This window comes from Euprymna scolopes, chromosome 44 (genome assembly GCF_053919585.1).
Source record: "Euprymna scolopes isolate OS-2025 chromosome 44, ASM5391958v1, whole genome shotgun sequence".
In the NCBI taxonomy this organism is placed as follows: domain Eukaryota; kingdom Metazoa; phylum Mollusca; class Cephalopoda; order Sepiida; family Sepiolidae; genus Euprymna; species Euprymna scolopes.
Genome location: NC_136525.1, coordinates 13,176,544 through 13,197,820, shown reverse-complemented (window position 1 = coordinate 13,197,820; position 21,277 = coordinate 13,176,544). Strand labels below are relative to the sequence as shown.

General features: G+C 32.6%; 1 protein-coding gene across 3 annotated transcripts in view; it reads left to right on the top strand.

Moving 5' to 3' along the window:
• LOC145268695 (uncharacterized) overlaps positions 1-21,277 on the top strand; it is a 72,658-nt gene that overhangs the window by 28,778 nt on the left and 22,603 nt on the right. The window contains exon 1 of one of the 3 annotated variants that reach the window (XM_080124219.1): positions 3,170-3,437. The exons of 1 other annotated variant lie outside the window; for it this stretch is intronic. Coding sequence is in view for 1 of the 2 variants with exons in the window: in XM_080124217.1 (XP_079980343.1) it covers positions 9,858-9,922 (65 nt within the window). In the remaining variant the exon portion in view is untranslated. Of the gene's footprint in view, positions 1-3,169; positions 3,438-9,799; positions 9,923-21,277 lie in introns of those variants that run through there. One more of the 3 variants, XM_080124217.1, reaches the window with a different exon arrangement.

The following is a 21,277-nucleotide window of genomic DNA, read 5'->3' as shown; positions in this document are numbered from 1 at the left end:
GCTCCCCCACCGAGCAAATTAGGCACAAGGCCGATTTTTAATGTGAGGAGTGAAGGGAGGGGGAAGGGAAAAAGGGGACCAGCTCCCGAGAGGTGGGAAATGGGAGCTGGTTAAAGGTCAAGCATGTGGGGTTGCCCCCACATCTGGTCTTTGCTAGTCATAGCTGGTCTTTGCTAGTCATAGCTTGCAGCATCTGAAGAACAGATCCTATTTACAATGCCTCCCCACGGGACAGAGTTAGACACCAGGGTCGTTTTTTTAACGTGGAGAAAAGGAACAAAAATAAAAATTGTCTCAGTCGTGAAGGATTTCTCCTCCACTGACAGAGAACAAGAAATTGAAGTGCAGCATCTGAAGAACAGATACTACACTTTGGTCTTGACCAAGTAAGTGACTGTAGCAATCATAGTCATTTTTTTATGCCTCTATCCATGTCACCATAGATAGAGGCGTTGAGTCTCTTTGGTTCCAGGTGAGCACTGTCTGAAGATAACGGTTTTAACCTACCCAAAGCAGACCAAAGGATTAGTTAGTCAAAATGTGATGACAGCAACAACTATGGAAGGCAGTAATTATTGGGGATATAATTACAAGACTCAGCATTCCTATCCTGTTACAGTTAACCACCTAAAGAAGGCCACAGGATGAGTTGGCCGAAACCTGGTCAAACAACTATGAAGATAAGGGTAACAGTAAAAAAAAATGAATACACAAATTATGAAGCCTCATCTCAAAGGATTCCAAAATATAAAAAATAATTAAATAACAAGTGGGGCCTGTGGAAATTCCACAAGGGACTCATTCATATGTAATATATTGATGTTGGCATTCTCTAGATTTTCAGCATAAATGGAGACGCTTTGATATTATTGTAGCTTTTTTTATTAAAACAGCAAAAGTATTTATCTAAGCTAGCATGAATGCCCGGCAAGCCCACTCGTAAAGTATACTTTAATATGATATTTTAATTCTTGCAGATCTCATATATATTATTATAGAGTTAATGTTCTATCGATTTTTATATATTATAAAGTTGCGATTTCAAAAATAAAATATATAGCCATATGAATTGTTTTTAATTTTTTTTTTTTTGTATTTTTTAACGAGAGTACCCAGCGTAGTGTAAACACTCCTACCTCCCTATGTTAAGAACGGCTTTCGGAATAAACACCCCAAACCTCCCATGTTAAGAACGCTTTTCGGAATAAACACCCTCCAACCTGGAAAGCCGTTATTAACATGGGGAGGTTGGAGTGTTTATAGTACGCTGGGTACTCTCGTAAAAAATACAAAAAAAAAAATTCAAAACGAGGCTTGCTTTCCAAAAAAAGAAGATGCCGCCTATTTTTTTTTTTTTTTTTTTCCAAGTCTGAAAAACTGATTTTTTTTTAACAATAAAAACTACTTGAAAACCAAAAAAAATGAGCCAGGTATTGATATAAAATGAACTTTTATTGGCTACGGTAACATTTTTTTTTTTTTTTTTCTTTTTCGTATAGTCGGTTTTTTTTGGGTTTTTTTTGGTTAATCTGCTAAATTACCATAATTTCTCCCACTCTTTATCTGTGCCTAAACCTTAACATAGATTCGATGAACAAAGCTTCTTTCTTAGAACTGCACACCTGCGGAACTGTCTTTCGCTTGCCTGCTTTCCAGTCTTCAAGTCCAATGTAAACAAGTTCTTGATGAGCCATTCCATTAAGTAATCCAATTTACCAAATCTACACTACTAACGATCACTATGATATTGTCCCATTGACTACTAGTACACTCTTTAACCGCTATCCTCGATTGGCCTCTGGGCCTTGATAAGTGGTGACTCCTATGTAAAAAAACAAAAAAAAAAAAAACAAACAGTCTTTTAATTTTTTTTTTTTTTTAATAGAAATCATTTGAGACAAGGCGTGAAGTCACTTGATGTAAAAACGAAAAGATTATCGTACAGGCAGGGACTGCTTATTGACCTTGCTCCTGAAAAGACTAAATCTGTAGGCAGGAGAAAAACAGCCTGCAGGGAGAGAGTTCCACAAACTTGCAGATCTTGGAAAGAAGCTGCTGGAATAGGAAGTTGTATTAGAATGAGATATCAAAACAGCGAATTGGTGAAGATCACTAGACCAATGAATCAAACGAGCTGAAACAAAGGAGGCAGGGAATAGGATCAGACAATTCTGAACAAACACATGCCAAGATGTAATGTAGCTAGTCTCAATGTTTGTTTTATAAATATCATTAAGTGTTTCTAGAAAAGATTGAGACTAGCAACATCACGTCTGTAAGAAGGCGGCTACAGAGAAGAAGAAGAAGAAGAAGAAGAAGAAGAAAGAGTGTGGTCAATCAAATTGCAGATACGTTTTTGTATTTTACTAAGAACCCTTAAATGGGGCAGCCCAAATATGACAACAGTACTCCATACATGGCACGATAGTAGATTTGTTGCCATAGAGATTAGCTTCTAGCCTGATGCGTTCTTGAATAATGTAGAAAGAAAAAAGAATACCACTTATTCCTTTTTTTGGGGGGGGGTTGTATTACTGTACACATAGATTCAAAAAAGTTGTCAAAAAACAAATATATAACAAATAAATGTTATCAAATGCAAGATAAGTTACTTTTCTACCAAACTGGGTGCATTTTTTTTGTTTTTATTCAATGTAACATGTTTATTCAGCTCGAAAAACATGCAGTGTTTACCGATGTATTGGAAAATTCAAAATGGCGCCCGACACTCTCTTTAACATGGTAAGTTTGGGAAAAGGTGTTATAAATAATAAACTAGATAAAATACTATTTAAAAAACACCGAATATATGTCAACTTATGTCACTGTAACATATAATGAGCGAATTTCTAACAGTATTTTGTCTAGTTTATTATTTATAAAATCTTTTCCTGAACTTACCGTGTTAAAGAGAGTGTCGGGCGCCATTTTGAATTTTCCAATACATCGGTAAACACTGTATGCTTTTCGAGCTGAATAAGCATGTTACATTGAATAAAAACACGAAAAATATATCCAGTTAGGCAGAAAAGTAATTTATCTTGCCTTTGATAACATTTATTTGTTATATATTTGTTTTTTGACAACTTTTTCGAATCTATGTGTACAGTAATACAAACCCGTATTTCGCAATAAAAATTAAGTTTGCTGTACCAAACAAACATGGCCGAGTCCTACAGGGGCACACTCTGCAAAGAAGACAGACAGCGTAAATGGACTCTTCCGTTTGAGAAGCGAGTGGGGTGTCGACGGGAAAATGGAAGGAGTAGGTAGAAATCGGAAAAATAATTTTACGAAATAAAATTTAGAAATAAAGCAATACAAACAGAAATTAATAAAAGTGGAACTCTTTTGGACGTGAAACCATAAAAGTACGAATTTAATGAAAAATTGAATTGGATCGCTGAGAAGAATAAACTATCTGGACCTCTTTGCAAGTAAGTTCGAATGAAACTTAGGGTTTGTATTACTGTACACATAGATTCAAAATAGTTGTCAAAAAAACAAATATAGAACAAATAAATGTTATCAAAGGCAAGATAAGTTACTTTTCTACTTAACTGGATATATTTTTTGTGTTTTTATTCAGTGTAACATGTTTATTCAGCTCGAAAAACATGCAGTGTTTACCGATGTAGTGGAAAATTCAAAATGGCAGCCGACTCTCTCTGGGAGAGGGTACGTTTGGGAAAAGGTATTATAAATAATAAACTAGACAAAATACTGTTAGAAAATAACCGAATACATGTCAACTTATGTCACGGTAACATATATTGAGAGAATTTCTAACAGTATTTTGTCTAGTTCATTATTTATAATACCTTTTCCCAAACGTACCCTCTCCCAGAGAGAGTCGGCTGCCATTTTGAATTTTCCAATACATCGGTAAACACTGCATGTTTTTCGAGCTGAATAAACATGTTACACTGAATAAAAACACAAAAAATATATCCAGTTAAGTAGAAAAGTAACTTATCTTGCCTTTGATAACATTTATTTGTTATATATTTGTTTTTGGACAACTTTTTCGAATCTGTGTACAGTAATACAAACTCGAAACTTATTTTATCCTCTCTTAATATAGACTTGTTCGTTCAGTTGTAACACGTATGAATATTGGTCTACGGAGATGAAACCTTCGCCTCTCTGGACCTTATTCGAATTTTCAGTAAACTAACTTTCCATACAAACCTCACCTTTAAAATGACTGTAAGGGATTTTCGGATCCGCTGAAAGCAAATCACTTAAAATTAACGCTGACAAATAGTTTTCTGCTCAAGACTTTTTTTCCCCCAATCTATTAATAAATTTTAGTGGCCGTCGCCATTTTGTTTTTGGCTGAGATTGCTGTATTCCAAGAGTCACTATAAATGATGGACCTTGGCAGAATAATTTTTTTTTTTCGTACTTGTGCGTCTATGTTACAGCGCTGAAATAACGTTGTTTAGAAACCATGTGACTTCTGTATTTATTGACCCGCGATTTCCACGAAGTTACTCGGGTGTGCCCCCTACAGATGACGAGAAGAACCGGAAACAGTCGGGCGAACCTTTTTACAAAAAACAAATGGTATTTTTTTTTTTTTTAGATTAGGTCCACCTCCGCCATTTTCTTTTAAATGGCGACTTTTAAAAGTTTTCTACTATGCTGAATACGGGAATCGCATTGAAATTTTGCATAACTAATTAGTTATCGAGATATAAAAAGTTGTATTATGCATTGTATAATTTGGCAGCCATCGTTTTTACGCGCGTGCACGCGCGCTCCATAAACAAATCTACGCGCGTAACGAAGATGGCCGCCAAATAATACAACTTTTTATATCTCGATAATTAATTATTTCTGCAAAATTTCAAGGCTATTTTCGTATTCAGCATAGTCGAAAACCTTTAAAAGTCGTCATTTAAAAGAAAATTGTGGAGGTGGCCCTAATCTGAAAATTTACCAAAAATTTTTAGGGGATGTTTTTTATGAGAGTACTCAGCAGCATAGTATAAACACCCCCAACCTCCCCATGTTAAGAACGGCTTTCGAAGTTGGGTGGGTGTTTATTCCTAAAGCTGTTTTTTTTTTAACATGGGGGAGGTTAAGGTGTTTATACTACGCTGAGTACTCTCGTGGAAAAAAAAATGCCAAAAGATTCAAAGCACCTGTAAACCGTTAAGTCAAAACGAGGCTTGCTTCTTCTAAAGAAGATGCCGCCATTTTTTTTTCTTTTTCTCTGAGAACTTAATTCCACAATGGAAACGTGCAATATAGCTTTTACATTTTTTTTTTTGTCTTAACTAAACTGTACAAGTACTGGGTTTGTATTACTGTACACATAGATTCGAAAAAGTTGTCAAAAAACAAATATATAACAAATAAATATCCCGTAAAAGTCGTAATTTTATAAGAAAAATGTTAAGGTGGAAACAAAGTAAAAATTTACCCTGAATAATACAATAAATTCTGGGTTTGTATTACTGTACACATAGATTCGAAAAAGTTGTCAAAAAAACAAATATATAACAAATGTTATCAAAGGCAAAATAAGTTACTTTTCTACCAAACTGGATATATTGTTTTTATTCAATGTAACATGTTTATTCAGCTCGAAAAACATGCAGTGTTTACCGATGTATTGGAAAATTCAAAATGGCGCCCGACACTATCATGGTAAGTTTGGGAAAAGGTGTTATAGATAAAAAACTAGACAAAATACTATTAAAAAAAACACCGAATATATGTCAACTTATGTCACGGTAACATATAATGAGCGAATTTCTAACAGTATTTTGTCTAGTTTATGATTTATAACATCTTTTCCTGAACTTACCGTGTCAAAGAGAGTGTCGGGCGCCATTTTGAATTTTCCAATACATCGGTAAACACTATATGTTTTTCGAGCGGAATAAGCATGTTACATTGAATAAAAACACGAAAAATATATCCAGTTAGGTAGAAAAGTAACTTATCTTGCCTTTAATAACATTTATTTGTTGTATATTTGTTTTTTGACAACTTTTTTCGAATCTGTGTACAGTAATACAAACCCCCGAGTACTTTTCTTTGTATATTTGATTTTTGGACCCCCCCCCCCGAATCGCTGTGGATTGCAAAATAAAACCGGATGGCGTTTTGTAACTAATCTGCACTCTCACCTTACAATTTGATAAAAATATATCGTAAAAATGAATTTAACAAAAAAAAAACACTAAAAAAAAAAACGTATAGAAATGTCCAAATTGCGTTACACGCATGCGCATTTCTACTTTTGCTTGAAGTTTGGAAAAAAAATTTTTAATTTACCTGCTTTCGACCTTAATTTTTCTTTAGGTTTCGAGTATGCTGAAAACCAGGGGGAAAAATAAAATGAAATAAAGAACATAAATATAGGATTAAATTAAATGGGCCAATACAATGTAAATCCCCTCCATGAATTCTTTTTGTTTTCGTCTTTTTTCAACGGATTATCGATTGGAAACTAATCTATCCTATATAAAAAAAAAAAAAAAAAAATTTTTTTTTTTTTTTTTTTTTTTTATATTAGGTCCACCTCCGCAATTTTCTTTTAAATGACGACTTTGGTGGCCATCTTTGTTACGCGCGTAGATTTTTAAAAAATGGCCGCCAGAGATTACAATGCATTATACAACTTTTTATATCTCGATAACTACTTATTTCTGCAAAATTTCAATGCGATTTCCGTATTCAGCAAAGTCGAAAACTTATAAAAGTCGTCATTTAAAAGAAAATTGTGGAGGTGGACCTAATCTAAAAATTTACCTAATAATCATTAAAAACTACTTTAAAAAAAAAAACAAAAAAAAAATGAACAAAGTATGAAAGTAACTTTTCTTGGTTACTGTAACATTGGATATTGTCGAAAGCGCTCTGTTTTGGGGTTTTCAATTTATTTTTTAATTTTATCGTGCTAGTACAGAGAGTGATCAACGCTATTTTTTTATTTTTTTTTTAATCGTATTTCCAAGTTTAATTAAAGTTTTGTTTTTTATTCAATTGTAAGGTTGACGTATAGAATAGGCACAAAACACCCTCCCCATGTTAAGAATGGCTTTTTAAATAATAAAGTTATTCACGTCCGGATCACTCTCTGCACTAGTACCAATTTTATCGATTATTTTTTAGTAAAATAAAAAAAGCAAAAATGAAACGAAATTTAAATTTCCATTTTTAGAACAATCCCCAAACACAACGTTTTCGACAAGTTTTACCATTTTTCAAATGGATAGTACGACCACCTATATGTGCACAATTTGCAAATATAAGAATTATACAATTAAAAAAATTTGGGAGCGAGATTTAAGTACGATGTTTCAAATAGAACATGGTGTTAGCAATTTGACAATTACATCATGCCTCCTATTGTATTTGTTTTAGATACATCTAATTGCCGATTGTATTTGCTGTGGGGCGTTTCGCCTTGGCGGGCTTCTTTTTCAATTTCCATCAACAGAATGATCTATGAATTCGCCCTCAACATAGGAGGTATTTAGGCGCCTATATATTCAGTCTCCTTGAGATTTATTTAAGCCTAAATGAATAGGCTAAGTTACATGGTCTCCTTGATTTATAATTATTGAACATATTCATTTAGGCTTACTAAATAAATAGACTTAATTATTACTTGAGTCTCCCTGAGATTTTTAGGTCTGAATTGTTGGCCTGTTGTTAAGGACCTCTCTTTACACGAACATTAATTATGAACTTCTGTAATATCGTCTCAATGCGAGAATTGAATCTTTTTCATCAAAAGGCATCATGTCGACTACCTACAAACGACTGTAAACTCAGATCTTCAAAGACAGATAAACCGGCATTCAGTTCCTGTTGAAGATGAAAGACAATCACATTGTAAGAGCTGTTAACAACCTCGAGTCAAAACTAGTATTCCTTTTTGCAACCGAGGAACTAATAAAATTTGTACTGAATTTTATTTTTTGTTGTGTTTGTTTTATTCTGCCACGGTCATGGAGCAAAAAGCAGGTGAAATAAAAGACCTCACCCACAATGTGTTGCCCAAAACGGTCATATGTCCGAAGTGCCAAACATCGTATTATTTTATGGAGAAAAGTCGAATGTGGCGCTGTACAAACTGTTAATGCCTAACGAAGGAAATAAAAGGGAAAGAAAGGTGGAGAGAAGAAAAAAAGGGGGATAAAATACTGTTTGGTATGAGAGAAACGGGACATCTAGACTCCCTTACTGGAAAATTATAGTTTGTCAACCATTTGAGTAAAATGTGGTACCAGAGCAAAAACAAACGGAACGAATTTAAAGTTAAATTTCTATTTTTAAAACAAACCCAAAACAGAACGCTTTCAACAAGTTTTACCGATTATTATTTGATCTCCAAAATTCAGTTTTTACGAGAGCATTTGAATCAAGATGGCGACAGGTTTTTTGTCGGAAAGGAAGCCTCACTTAAAAAAAAAAAAAAAATCCCAAAACGGAGCGCTTTCGAGAAGTTTTACCCAATAAATGTTACTATAGCCAAGAAAAGTTATTTAAATACATTGTTTGTGTGTTTTTTAAGTAGTTTTAATGATCGTTGATCTTAAAAATTCAGTTTTTACGAGAGAATGTGAATCAAAATGGCGACGGGTTGGAAATGAAGTCTCGTTTTGAAATTTGCGGTCGCTACTAGCGCCCCCCCCCTCCAAAAATAGGACTGAACTTTTAAAATGTAAACGTAGGATTTGCTTGAAACTGTTACACTGCACAAGTGCCAAAATGAAATTTCACCCCCCCACACACACACACACACACCTAGTGCATACCTCAAACTTTTTGGTATCAGAATTTTTGGAATTTTTGACACCCCTAACAAAAAACTGCGAATAAAATATAAAAAAAATCTCGTAATTTCTCTTTAAAGTGGGTTATTTATTTTCTTTATGGAATATACTTCCAAAATAAACTGAAGTTGTTTTAAATAAATAAATAAAAATAACAGAAATATTTATTTTATTTTTTATTTAAGTGCTTACAAAGTGCCGTCGCGCCTTCATGCAGCCGGTTTTTTTTTTTTTGTGCGTAATGAAATCAATTAAATTTTACGAGTTAAATATTTTTCAATTTTTAAACTTTAAAAACCTATCAATTTTTCTATTGGTTCAATTTTTGCGATATTTTCAGGTTCGTTCTGAAATTTCCAATAAACCAAATATATTTTAGACAAACGTTTTTGTTTTTGTTTGTTTTTGTTTTTGTTTGTTTTTGTTTTTGTTTGTTTTTGTTTGTTTTTGTTTGTTTTTGTTTTTGTTGGTTTTGTTTTTTGTTGGTTTTGTTACTTAAATTGTCCAGTAAATATTGGACGCTGACGACAATTTTTTTTCTATTTCATTCAATGTTTTTTTGTTTTTATATAAAAAAAAAATTCACTCGATAAACAATTAAAATATATTAAATAAAAAATTCATGCATTTCTTTAAGAGAATAAAAAAAACAAATTTGGCCGAGCAAATTTTTTGTAATTGGCCAAAATCCATGAATGAAATGTTAATATTTTTCAAATATGGTAGCACATACTGACCACTTATATACATAAACATTCATTTATTTTATACAAAACTGAATAAAATAAGCTTATAGTAAAAAAACGTGTTTTTTGTTCGTTATTATTACATTAAATGTTTGTTTACTCATATGGTTACTATCGAGATTATTAATGCGTTATTTTTACGTTTTTGAAATAATTATTTTTGTCACTTTGCTGGTTCCGTATATAAAACATCGACAATCGATGAACTTCCGGTTTTGTTAATTGCGGATAACATTTACCGAAAAAAACGTTTTTCCTGGACTCTTTGTTTAAAAATCCTGTTATTTAAAACATACATGGAACATAATGTATGAATATGGACACATTCTTATACGTGAAGAATAGAAGCACCCATAGCTTAGTAATTTTGAACAGGTAAGTGATTTTTTTTTTTTTTTTTTTGCAGTTATATATTTATATTTCGATGAAGTTAGATTTGTTGATTTTCGTGGAATCTCTTTTTAAAGAAAACCGGTAAAAAATATTGTATATTTTTCGATTAAATCTTTTATGATTTTAAAATTTGGTCTTTGCTCATTTCATTGAAATAAAAATTAGGGTTTGAAATTACATTTTCATATTGTTATAAGCTTGTAGACATGGCGAGTCTATTTAATCAAATGTTTGCAATGGTGACTTACCCACCTAGGTATGCACAGAAAAAAATACCGAATTTTCAAATATCGCCTGGAAACTCGCATATGGATCGAGAGACGCAAGAAAGCCGTCTTTCTCTCGTCGAACGTAATAGTCTAGGATCCGTTTTCTGAATCACTGACTTCTACGGGGACTAGATCATTTCGGAAGTCTTTTATCTGTCGGGCTCGGTTATTTGTCCTGTGTATTTCTTTGGTGGTGCAAGATAGGTCCACCCTCCTAGGCCTTGCTTCCTCCTCCTCTTTAAGATGATTATAGTTAACAACCTGAGAGACCCCGACCAGGTGATGTCAGGGGGCGGTACTTGTGCAATTACTGTACCGTCCTGAAATAACATTATTTAGAAACTTGTAACTATACTGTACTTTCACCTAACAAGTTAATAAAAATGTTCTCGTAAAACTTGAATTTAATTTTTATAAATTCATTTATTACTAAGGAGCCCCCCCCCCAATTGTTTTATACAACACTTTATTAAAATACCAGCATTTCAGCCTGGCGTTTCCCGGGTATTTGGAGGTGTATGTTGAGCAAAAAAAAAAGAAGTCAATTTTTTTTAACTTTTACTCCTATTACGACCCCTTAACATTTGTTTTGGAGTCAAGTTAAGTTAGATCCATGTCCAAGGATCCTATATCTAAAATTTCAAGTGTTTAGACCCAAAATTCTTGGAGTTTGGTAGAGTTCTAAAAGGTCAAATTGTTGAACTTTGACCCCTTAACAGCCAAATTTCTGGCCGAAAACGGATCACAAAGATTTCCCCAAATCTCAGTACCCTGTATATCAAATTTTGAGTCTGTAGACTGAAAATTTAGAGTTATTACGAAAGAAAATGTACACACACACAGACACGTTCACTTTTATATATATATATATATATATAGAGAGAGAGAGAGAGAGATTTGGCGCTTCTACACAAATGGGACGAACTTAAGGAAATCGTAAAACTGAATTTCACATGAAGACAATAGTATCTACGCATTCCTTGGTTTTTAAGATGATTATATCCAAAAATTACGAAAATCAATTAGGTAGAAAATTATTTATTAAAGAAAATAAAATTTGATGAAAACGATCGTCAAACACAGAGTTCAACAGGGAGGCAATTTTCCATTTCGATTTAAGCAAGACAGCGGCAATTTTTCACCTGCTACCACGATTAAATAATATAGTAATATTCAGGTAATTTCGACTGCATAATTTGAAAGATACCATTGTAACTTATTAGAATTGACAAAAACATCAGATGAAACCATTGTTTTGTTTTTGTTGTTTTGTTTTTGTTGTTTTGTTTTTGTTGTTTTGTTTTTGTTTTTGTTTTGTTGTTTTGTTTTTGTTTTGTTGTGGTTGTTTTTGTTGTGGTTGTTTTTGTTTCGTTTCTTAATTTGGTTCTTAATCAGAATTCAACCTATTTTAGAGCACTTGGGTAAAATATGGACCCTGTTTTTGTTTTTTTGTTTTTTTTTTGTACGATTTTCAAGTTAAATTCAATCTTTTTATTAAATTGCAACGTGAAAGTACAGATTAGTTACAAAATACCTTTTCTTTCCCAATGTTAAGAACGGGCTTCTAAACAATAATTCAGCATAGTCCGTATTCTGCTAAGAACAAATTTTTAGTCGCGTGCAAGTGTATAAGTCACTCTGTCGGTAACACTTGTGCTTGGACTTTTTGGTTAAGATCAAAGGTCTGTTAATAGATGCTGTTCTTAGCTTTTTAAGCTTTTCTTTGCCTTTTGGTCAAGATCAAAGTGTAGTATCTGTTCTTCAGATGCTGCACTTAAGATAATTTGTACCAGTCAATGGAGGGGAAACCCTCTATACTGGGACAATTATTATTTTTGGTAACCAGAGTGCCCCCTTTTTGCCTACTTTTAGGGGAGCTGGTTTTTACCTCACATTAAAAACGGCCTTGTGCCTAATTTGCTCAGTGGGGGAGCAAATAAATACCATCTGTTCCGACGGATGCTGCAAGCAAAGACCAGATATGGGGGCAACCCCACATGCCTGACCTTTAACCAGCTCCCATTTCTCACCTCTCGGGAGCTGGTCCCCTTTTTCCCTTCCCCCTCCCTTCATTCCTCACATTAAAAATCGGCCTTGTGCCTAATTTGCTCGGTGGGGGAGCAAATAAATACCATCTGTTCCGGCAGATACTGCAAGCTATGACTAGCAAAGACCAGATGTGGGGGCAACCCCACATGCCTGACCATTAACCAGCTCCCATTTCCCACCTCTCGGGAGCTGGTCCCCTTTTTCCCTTCCCCCTCCCTTCATTCCTCACATTAAAAATCGGCCTTGTGCCTAATTTGCTCGGTGGGGGAGCAAATAAATACCATCTGTTCCGGCAGATACTGCAAGCAAAGACCATATGTGGGAGATACCCCACATATAAGACTTTGGTCAATGTAGGGGCAACCCTTCATACCAATTGTCACTATCCAGCTCCCCTACTCTCTGGGGAGCTGGTCCCCATTTCCCCTTAACTCCTCACATAAAAAATTGTCCTTGTGCCTAATTTGCTCGGTGGAGGGAGCAAATAAATACCCTTTTCTTTGCCTTTTAGCCAAGATCAAAGTGTAATATCTGTTCTTACATGCTTTACTTGTTGATATAGTGGGGGATCACTTTTCTGTATTAATTTAATGTAAAATGATCACCCACTTTACAACCAGTCAATCTCGGTCATTCAAGTCATTCTCTAGATCATTCAAGTTGTTTTTGAAGGATTCCAGTTATTTTTTAAGCATTCAAGTCATTCTTAAGTTCATTAAAGTCATTTTAAGTCATTTACTTTTTATTTATTTAAATCATTTCAGCCCATTTTTCGGTCATTTTAGTTCATCTTTAAGAATTTCATGTCAATCCTACATCCACACATCCATTCGTTACACGAGAGCACGTTATTAATGGCTATCGGCCTTGTTTAGTTTAAAACTTACTAACAAGGGTGCCTGTAGAAAAGTGCCCAGTTGAAGGTGAAGATATTAATGTTTTAACCAATTTTTCGGTATTTGTCGTCTGAAGGGTTGAGCTTCAAAATGATACTGATCTTGTGAAAATCTGTCGCCTTCGTCGAAGGTTTTAAGCAGACATACATACATTTATATATTGGTAGCTATAATTTTCGACCCAAACCGATTAAAAAGCTTGCCCTATCTCTGAATACCCTTTATGTAAAATTTCAAATGCTTGGATCAGAAATTGTCTGATTAATTTGGGAGAGACGGCAGAGGTAAATTTTTTTTAACTATGACCCCTGAATATTGTTTTGGGCTCAAATCAAGTTAGATCCATGTCCAAGGAACCTATATCTAAAATTTCAAGTGTTTAGACCCAAAATTCTTGGAGTTTGGTAGAGTTCTCAAAGGTCAAATCGTTGAACTTTGACCCCTTAACACCCAAATTTCTGGCCGAAAACCGATCATAAAGATTTTGCCAAGAAAATTTAGTTATTGCATAGGGAAATGTGTACACACACACACACATACACACACGCGTTCACTTTTATAGATATATAGATAGATTGTAATGAATGATTTCATTCGCCTCCTTTTATTTTATCCTCCTCATCCCCTTTTTTCCTTTCAACAAAGTTGCTAATTCCCTAATTCCTCGGCCCAACGTTCACACGGATACATTGATAGCATTGCGAAGGCTGCTCTCTCTACCATGCTAGAAAGCTACTTACACCTGAAAGTATCCCGTACCTCTACAAAGCCACCATTCGCCCATGTATGGAGTACCGTTATCACATTTGGACTGGTGCATCTGCTACTTGTCTCTCTCTCTCTCTCTCTCTCTCTCTCTCTCTTGGATAGGGTTCAAAAGAGTCGCCAATCTAATAGGTCCTGAACTGTCGTCTAAGCTTCAGCCTCTGTCCCATCGAAGTGTTGCATCCCTCCGCCTGACCTACAAGTATTTTGATGGTGAATGCCCTGAGGAACTACAAGCACTTGTACCCGCTCGACGTAAATACCCCCCCCCCCGGACAAACTCGACAAGCAGCTAAATCCACCCCTTCACAGTAGAGATCCCTAGGTGTAAGAAAGCCTTCTACTTCAATAGTTTCTTCCCCAGAACTGTTAGTTTGGAACTCCCTTCCGGGATTCTGCTTTCCCAACTGTACTGGCATGCAGAAGTTCAAGTGTAATGTGAACAGACATCTTGCTACTCATCTCCCTTCATAATACCCCTGCAACTTATGTCCCCGATAGTAGCCCCCTACTTCAAAGGGGCACTGTGCCTTATTTGGGGGTGAAAATTGAATAATAAAAAAAATCTCGTCCTATATATATATATATATATATATATATATATATATATATATATATATATATATATATATAGCTAGCATGGTTTCCCGGGTGTATGCTGAGCAAAAAAATACAAAAAACGGTCAATTTTTCTTTTTTTTAAACTTTGACCCCTATTATGACCCCTTAACATTTTTTGTTTTGGGCTCAAATCAAGTTATTAAGTTAGATCCATCTCCAATGAACCTATATCTACAATTTCAAGTGTTTACACCCAAAATTGTCGGAGGAGTTTGGTAGAGTTTTCAAAAGTCAAATCGTTGAACTTTGATCCCTTAACAGCCAAATTTCTGGCCGAAACCGATCACATAGATTTTCCCAAATCTCAGTACCCTGTATATCAAATTTCGAGTCTGTAGACTAAAAATTGACAGTTATTGCATAGGGAAATGCACACACACACACACACACGTTCACTTATATAATTTGTTGAAAACATTTAACAAAATTAATTAAACGAAAGTCAATTTGGTATCTTTTTTTATTTTTTTATACTATAATCCAACTTGCCGTTCACATCGGAAATGTTGACATTTATGTGTTCGGGTTAGCTTACAACTAATAAACACTTCCAACTTCCCCATATTAAGAACAGCTGTCAGAATAGACACCCTCAACTTCCCATGTTAAGAACGGTTTTCGGAATAGACCCCCCACCCACCCACCCAACTCTTAGCATATACGAAAGCCTAGAAATATTGACCGAAACGGTGTGAAATTCACACTCAAGATGAGAACGGTAGTCAGATGAATAATGATACATATAACCAATCCTCATCTCAAAAATTCAGAAACGTAAAAAGTAAATGTTTTTTATTTTAATTAAAAAGTAAATGTTTTTTATTTTAATTAAAAAGTAAATGTTTTTTATTTTAATTAAAAAGTAAATGTTTTTTATTTTAATTAAAAAGTAAATGTTTTTTATTTTAATTAAAAAGTAAATGTTTTTTATTTTAATTAAAAAGTAAATGTTTTTTATTTTAATTAAAAAGTAAATGTTTTTTATTTTAATTAAAAAGTAAATGTTTTTTATTTTAATTAAAAAGTAAATGTTTTTTATTTTAATTAAAAAGTAAATGTTTTTTATTTTAATTAAAAAGTAAATGTTTTTTATTTTAATTAAAAAGTAAATGTTTTTTATTTTAATTAAAAAGTAAATGTTTTTTATTTTAATTAAAAAGTAAATGTTTTTTATTTTAATTAAAAAGTAAATGTTTTTTATTTTAATTAAAAAGTAAATGTTTATTTTAATTAAAAAGTAAATGTTTATTTAAATCAAAAAGTAAATGTTTTTATTTTAATTAAAAAGTAAATGTTTATTTTAATCAAAAAGTAAATGTTTTTTATTTTAATTAAAAAGTAAATGTTTTTTATTTTAATTAAAAAGTAAATGTTTTTTATTTTAATTAAAAAGTAAATGTTTTTTATTTTAATTAAAAAGTAAATGTTTTTTATTTTAATTAAAAAGTAAATGTTTTTTATTTTAATTAAAAAGTAAATGTTTTTTATTTTAATTAAAAAGTAAATGTTTTTTATTTTAATTAAAAAGTAAATGTTTTTTATTTTAATTAAAAAGTAAATGTTTTTTATTTTAATTAAAAAGTAAATGTTTTTTATTTTAATTAAAAAGTAAATGCTTTTTTTTATTTTAATTAAAAAGTAAATGCTTTTTTTTATTTTAATTAAAAAGTAAATGCTTTTTTTTATTTTAATTAAAAAGTAAATTTTTTTTTTTATTTTAATTAAAAAGTAAATGCTTTTTTTTATTTTAATTAAAAAGTAAATGCTTTTTTTTATTTTAATTAAAAAGTAAATGCTTTTTTTTATTTTAATTAAAAAGTAAATGCTTTTTTTTATTTTAATTAAAAAGTAAATGCTTTTTTTTATTTTAATTAAAAAGTAAATGCTTTTTTTTATTTTAATTAAAAAGTAAATGCTTTTTTTTATTTTAATTAAAAAGTAAATGCTTTTTTTTATTTTAATTAAAAAGTAAATGCTTTTTTTTTTTTTTTTTTTTGATTAAAAAGTAAATGTTTTATTTTTTTTCTTTTTGATTAAAAAGTAAATGTTTTATTTTTTTTCTTTTTATAAAAAGAGGATGACACTGCGTTTAAAATCCCTCTACAAATCATTGCATTTTCATTTTTTGTAATGTTAAAAACTAGATGTTGGTGTTATTAATTACATATAATATAGCTTTATTACAGTAACAAGAAAAAGTCGCCGCAGCTTTAAAAGTTTCGTCATTGTTTTACTTTCTAACTAGACTATCGGTGACCCGTTGGGTCAGTATGTTATATTAGCTATGGAATTCATGTATGAGCGTGACACTTGTGACGTAAAGTAAATAGTTTTTGTTTTTTACATAACGGAAACATTTCTATGAAAGTATATTAAAATGAAAAAAGAATATAGATTTCTAAGAGTCGTTCTGTTTATTATAATTGATTATTTTTGGAAAAAAAAAAAAAAAAAATTTTACAGTTACTGAATTATAAGTGGTTGGCTATACTTATAGGTAAATGTGCACTGAACAGATACCATAATATCTATTATAGTTACATTCAAATTTTTATATATCTGCTTTTTTTTTTTTTTTTTTTTTTTTTACATCGTTCATTTCTGTATTACGTTTAAATTATTTTAAACCTCACTCTTCTCATGTTAAATAATTTCGAAATAATAATATTTCAGTGCGCATGTTATGTGTGCATGCGCAACCGGATGTCGTAAACCGGAAAGTGGGTTACATACATCGTTACAAGGTCATTTGAGTTTTATTATATAGATAGATTAAAAAAAAGTTGCAGCTTTACATGTTTTAATCTAATAAAAATATCGTTGGTTCGTTGGCTTTCTCTTTATAGTCGCATACAGGCAGCATTTTGTATTAACCTTTTTTGGACCGACCATAGCATTTGCTTTACGATTTCGTTCATTTTCAAAATATGAGTTCACCATAGCTTAATGACTTTACATATAAAATTTGAACTTTATACGATATCAATTTTTTATTTTATTGTGTGTTCCATTTAAGGAACATTGGTAGGTTACAGGTAAACGACATTGATATTCTGACAATTTATTCCTTTGTAAAATAAGTGATCTCTTATAAAGCTATAAAATAAAATTCCATGTATAATATACTAGATCTAAAATATAAGAAAAGAAGTGTTTATTTTATGTTTTCATTGTTTCTTATGATATTTTTCAAAACACAATTTTCCCCTCTCCGCATGTAACCGAATATTACACTTTATGCACATATTTTTAGTATTTTTGCTGCACACTTTGCATCTCCCTTGTGTTGTGGACCTTAATGTATGATCCATTCCATCAAATCTTACATTGGCGGGCAATGTTCCAGCCGACATAGATATTCTTCCACGTTGTGGTCCTGCCTTTAGCAAACAGTGTGATTTATGAGGATCCATCTATGAAAAAAAGGATGAATATTGTCAGAAATATAAAATTTATATCTATAATTTTTAAAATATTTACTGCATACCTTATAAAACGTACAGTATTAGGTAATACAATACAAGATATATGTTGCTACCTTTGGAGCAGTAACCTCCCAATGTTTTATAAATGTAACATTTTTTTTATTTTTCTCATATCAAATTTTTTGTTAGGTGTATTATATTTTTAACAGCATACATACAAACCTTGATTGCTGCTGAAGGATATCCTCTTGATCAAAAACTTCTCTCAGGTTGCTTTATGGTTATTTCAGGCCTTCCAATTCTCATCCAGAAAAACAGTGATTATAGCTCTATTTTAAATTCCATTTAAATATAACTATAAGAATAATTTATAAAAGTTTTCATAAATCTGGAGTAAAATGAAGCTACTTTAATAGAAATAACTTAAAAAAATTGAATTTAAAGCAAAATTACAATTTCTATAGTATGTTGAAAACTATGTTCCATTTAAGGAACATTGGTACAAAAAAGGTTAATATTATCAACTTTGTTACATTAAAACTTTGTCGCAACTTTTTTTTTTTTTTTTTTAATATTTATATTTTATAATATCGTTGAATCGAGCGTCCTAAATTGAGATGGAAAATAAACGAATTTCTGCATAGTTTTCTTCCACTGCACTGAACTGTTGTAAAACAGGTCCTGGATATGACTTTAAACTATATCCAGTGGTGAGGCCCCAGCTTGTGGGCTTTGGGGAGTGTGGAGTCACTCTTTAATTGCCATTGCTCCCAGGTCCACTCTGACCCTGAGTGGTAGTACCTGTTAGGGTCCCAACTATGGGTTAAATAGAAACCGACTTGAAAACAAATATATTCTAATTAAAAAAATTGTCTTAAATCTTTGGATTCAGCATTAAATAACCTGAAAAGGGTTGATATGACGTAAAACAACCAACCTATTGTAAAACAGTGCCTTCTGAGGCACCTTTGTTATATATGGGTCGTTGAATTGCATTCATCTACGAAAGATCTATTTAATTTGCATATTCTTTTAAGCATTCATTTTAATTCCCTATCAGTTCTTTTGCTTTTTTATGATCACCTTGATATTCTACATGGTATATTTATGTATACGTATGTTTGTCTAAAAAATTGTGCCTACTAAACTCCAAGAAATGGGTTGCAATCTGTGTTGCTGATCAGACACTAGTCACTGAACAATTCCATTTCGGCCCTACTACAGATTGGTGAAACTAGATCGGAATAATCAACCGGTCACGCCATTCCTTAATATCTATAGATTCATCCACAATAAGCACATTGAGGACGTTGCTAGGCTGCTGCAAATAAAATATGCCCCCTCTACCGAGCTAAAAAATAATAACACCTGTGAAAGTATCCTGTATCTCTACAAAGCCTCCATCCACCCTTGTATGGAGTGTTATTACCACATCTAAGCTGGTGCATCTACATCTCTCGCTCAGACAGGATCTAAATAGACTTTTTCTTTAACCTTTTTTTTTTTTTCAATTTCTTGAACCTTTTTTTTCCATTTTTTGAACCTTTTTTCCATTTTTTTAACCTTTTTTTTTTTTCCATTTTTTTAACCTTTTTTTTTTTTCCATTTTTTGAACCTTTTTTTTTTTCCATTTTTTGAACCTTTTTTTTTTCCATTTTTTGAACCTTTTTTTTTTCCATTTTCTGAACCTTTTTTTTTTCCCCATTTCTTGAACCTCTTTGTTTTTTCCCATTTCTTGAACCTCTTTGTTTTTTCCCATTTCTTGAACCTCTTTGTTTTTTCCCATTTCTTGAACCTCTTTGTTTTTTCCCATTTCTTGAACCTCTTTGTTTTTTCCCATTTCTTGAACCTCTTTGTTTTTTCCCATTTCTTGAACCTCTTTGTTTTTTCCCATTTCTTGAACCTCTTTGTTTTTTCCCATTTCTTGAACCTCTTTGTTTTTTCCCATTTCTTGAACCTCTTTCCCCCCCCCATCATTTCTTGAACCTCTTTCCCCCCCCCCCATCATTTCTTGAACCTCTTTCCCCCCTCCCCCAACATTTCTTGAACCTCTTTCCCCCCTCCCCCAACATTTCTTGAACCTCTTTCCCCCCTCCCCCAACATTTCTTGAACCTCTTTCCCCCCTCCCCCAACATTTCTTGAACCTCTTTCCCCCCTCCCCCAACATTTCTTGAACCTCTTTCCCCCCTCCCCCAACATTTCTTGAACCTCTTTCCCCCCTCCCCCAACATTTCTTGAACCTCTTTCCCCCCTCCCCCAACATTTCTTGAACCTCTTTCCCCCCTCCCCCAACATTTCTTGAACCTCTTTCCCCCCTCCCCCAACATTTCTTGAACCTCTTTCCCCCCTCCCCCAACATTTCTTGAACCTCTTTCCCCCCTCCCCCAACATTTCTTGAACCTCTTTCCCCCCTCCCCCAACATTTCTTGGGCCATTTTTATGAGAACATATTTCGCTTAAGGGCCTTTTAACATAATTATTCCAGCTAGGAACAGCTTTAAAATGGAGATATTTATTTATTTATTTTTTTTAATTTTTTTTTTACAAACCATCTCTTATAACTTCAACTGCTTACATTCTTACTACAAATATACGTTTAATAATGAAAAATGAAACCGAAAAATAAAACTCACATTTAAATGCGTCCATTCAGAATTCATTTCCAAAACAAAAAGCATGACTTACTGCCATTTTCAGTGCAGCTTGACAACGCAAATTGTAACCACATACACCAAGATATATTAAAATTTACATGTCAATTTAAATAAATCTTTACAGTGTAGTTTTAATCATTCAGGTTCCCTATGGGAGGTGAACTTTAACTGTTACAGACAAATCGATACAACAGAAACGTTGGTCGATACACAAATATGTAATTTATATACTTCTGTTTAGCCATCTAATTCATTACCGAAACAAAATATGCAAGAACACCTGTTTCAAAATAAGTTTGAATAAATTTGTGCAAACATAAAAACGCCGTCTTCCATTTTTTTTTTTTTTCGCCCGCCCATTAACATTGAACTTGATCACAACGAACTTTTTTTTTCTTTTCCTTTCATAAATTTAATTTCTCGTTTTTATATCATGAAATATTCAGTATCGACATTATTTCTAATGTTTATATTTATAGCAAATTCGATGCAACCATAACATGTAATGTGTGTACACAATCTCGTGTTGCCCTAGATGTACGTGATATACTAGTGCAATTACATGAATTACTGAAATGTGTAACCAACTGGGTCACCCACTGAGTTCTGGTGAGATCGTTTGAATCGGCGGGGGGGGGGGATGTGAGTTTGCAAAAC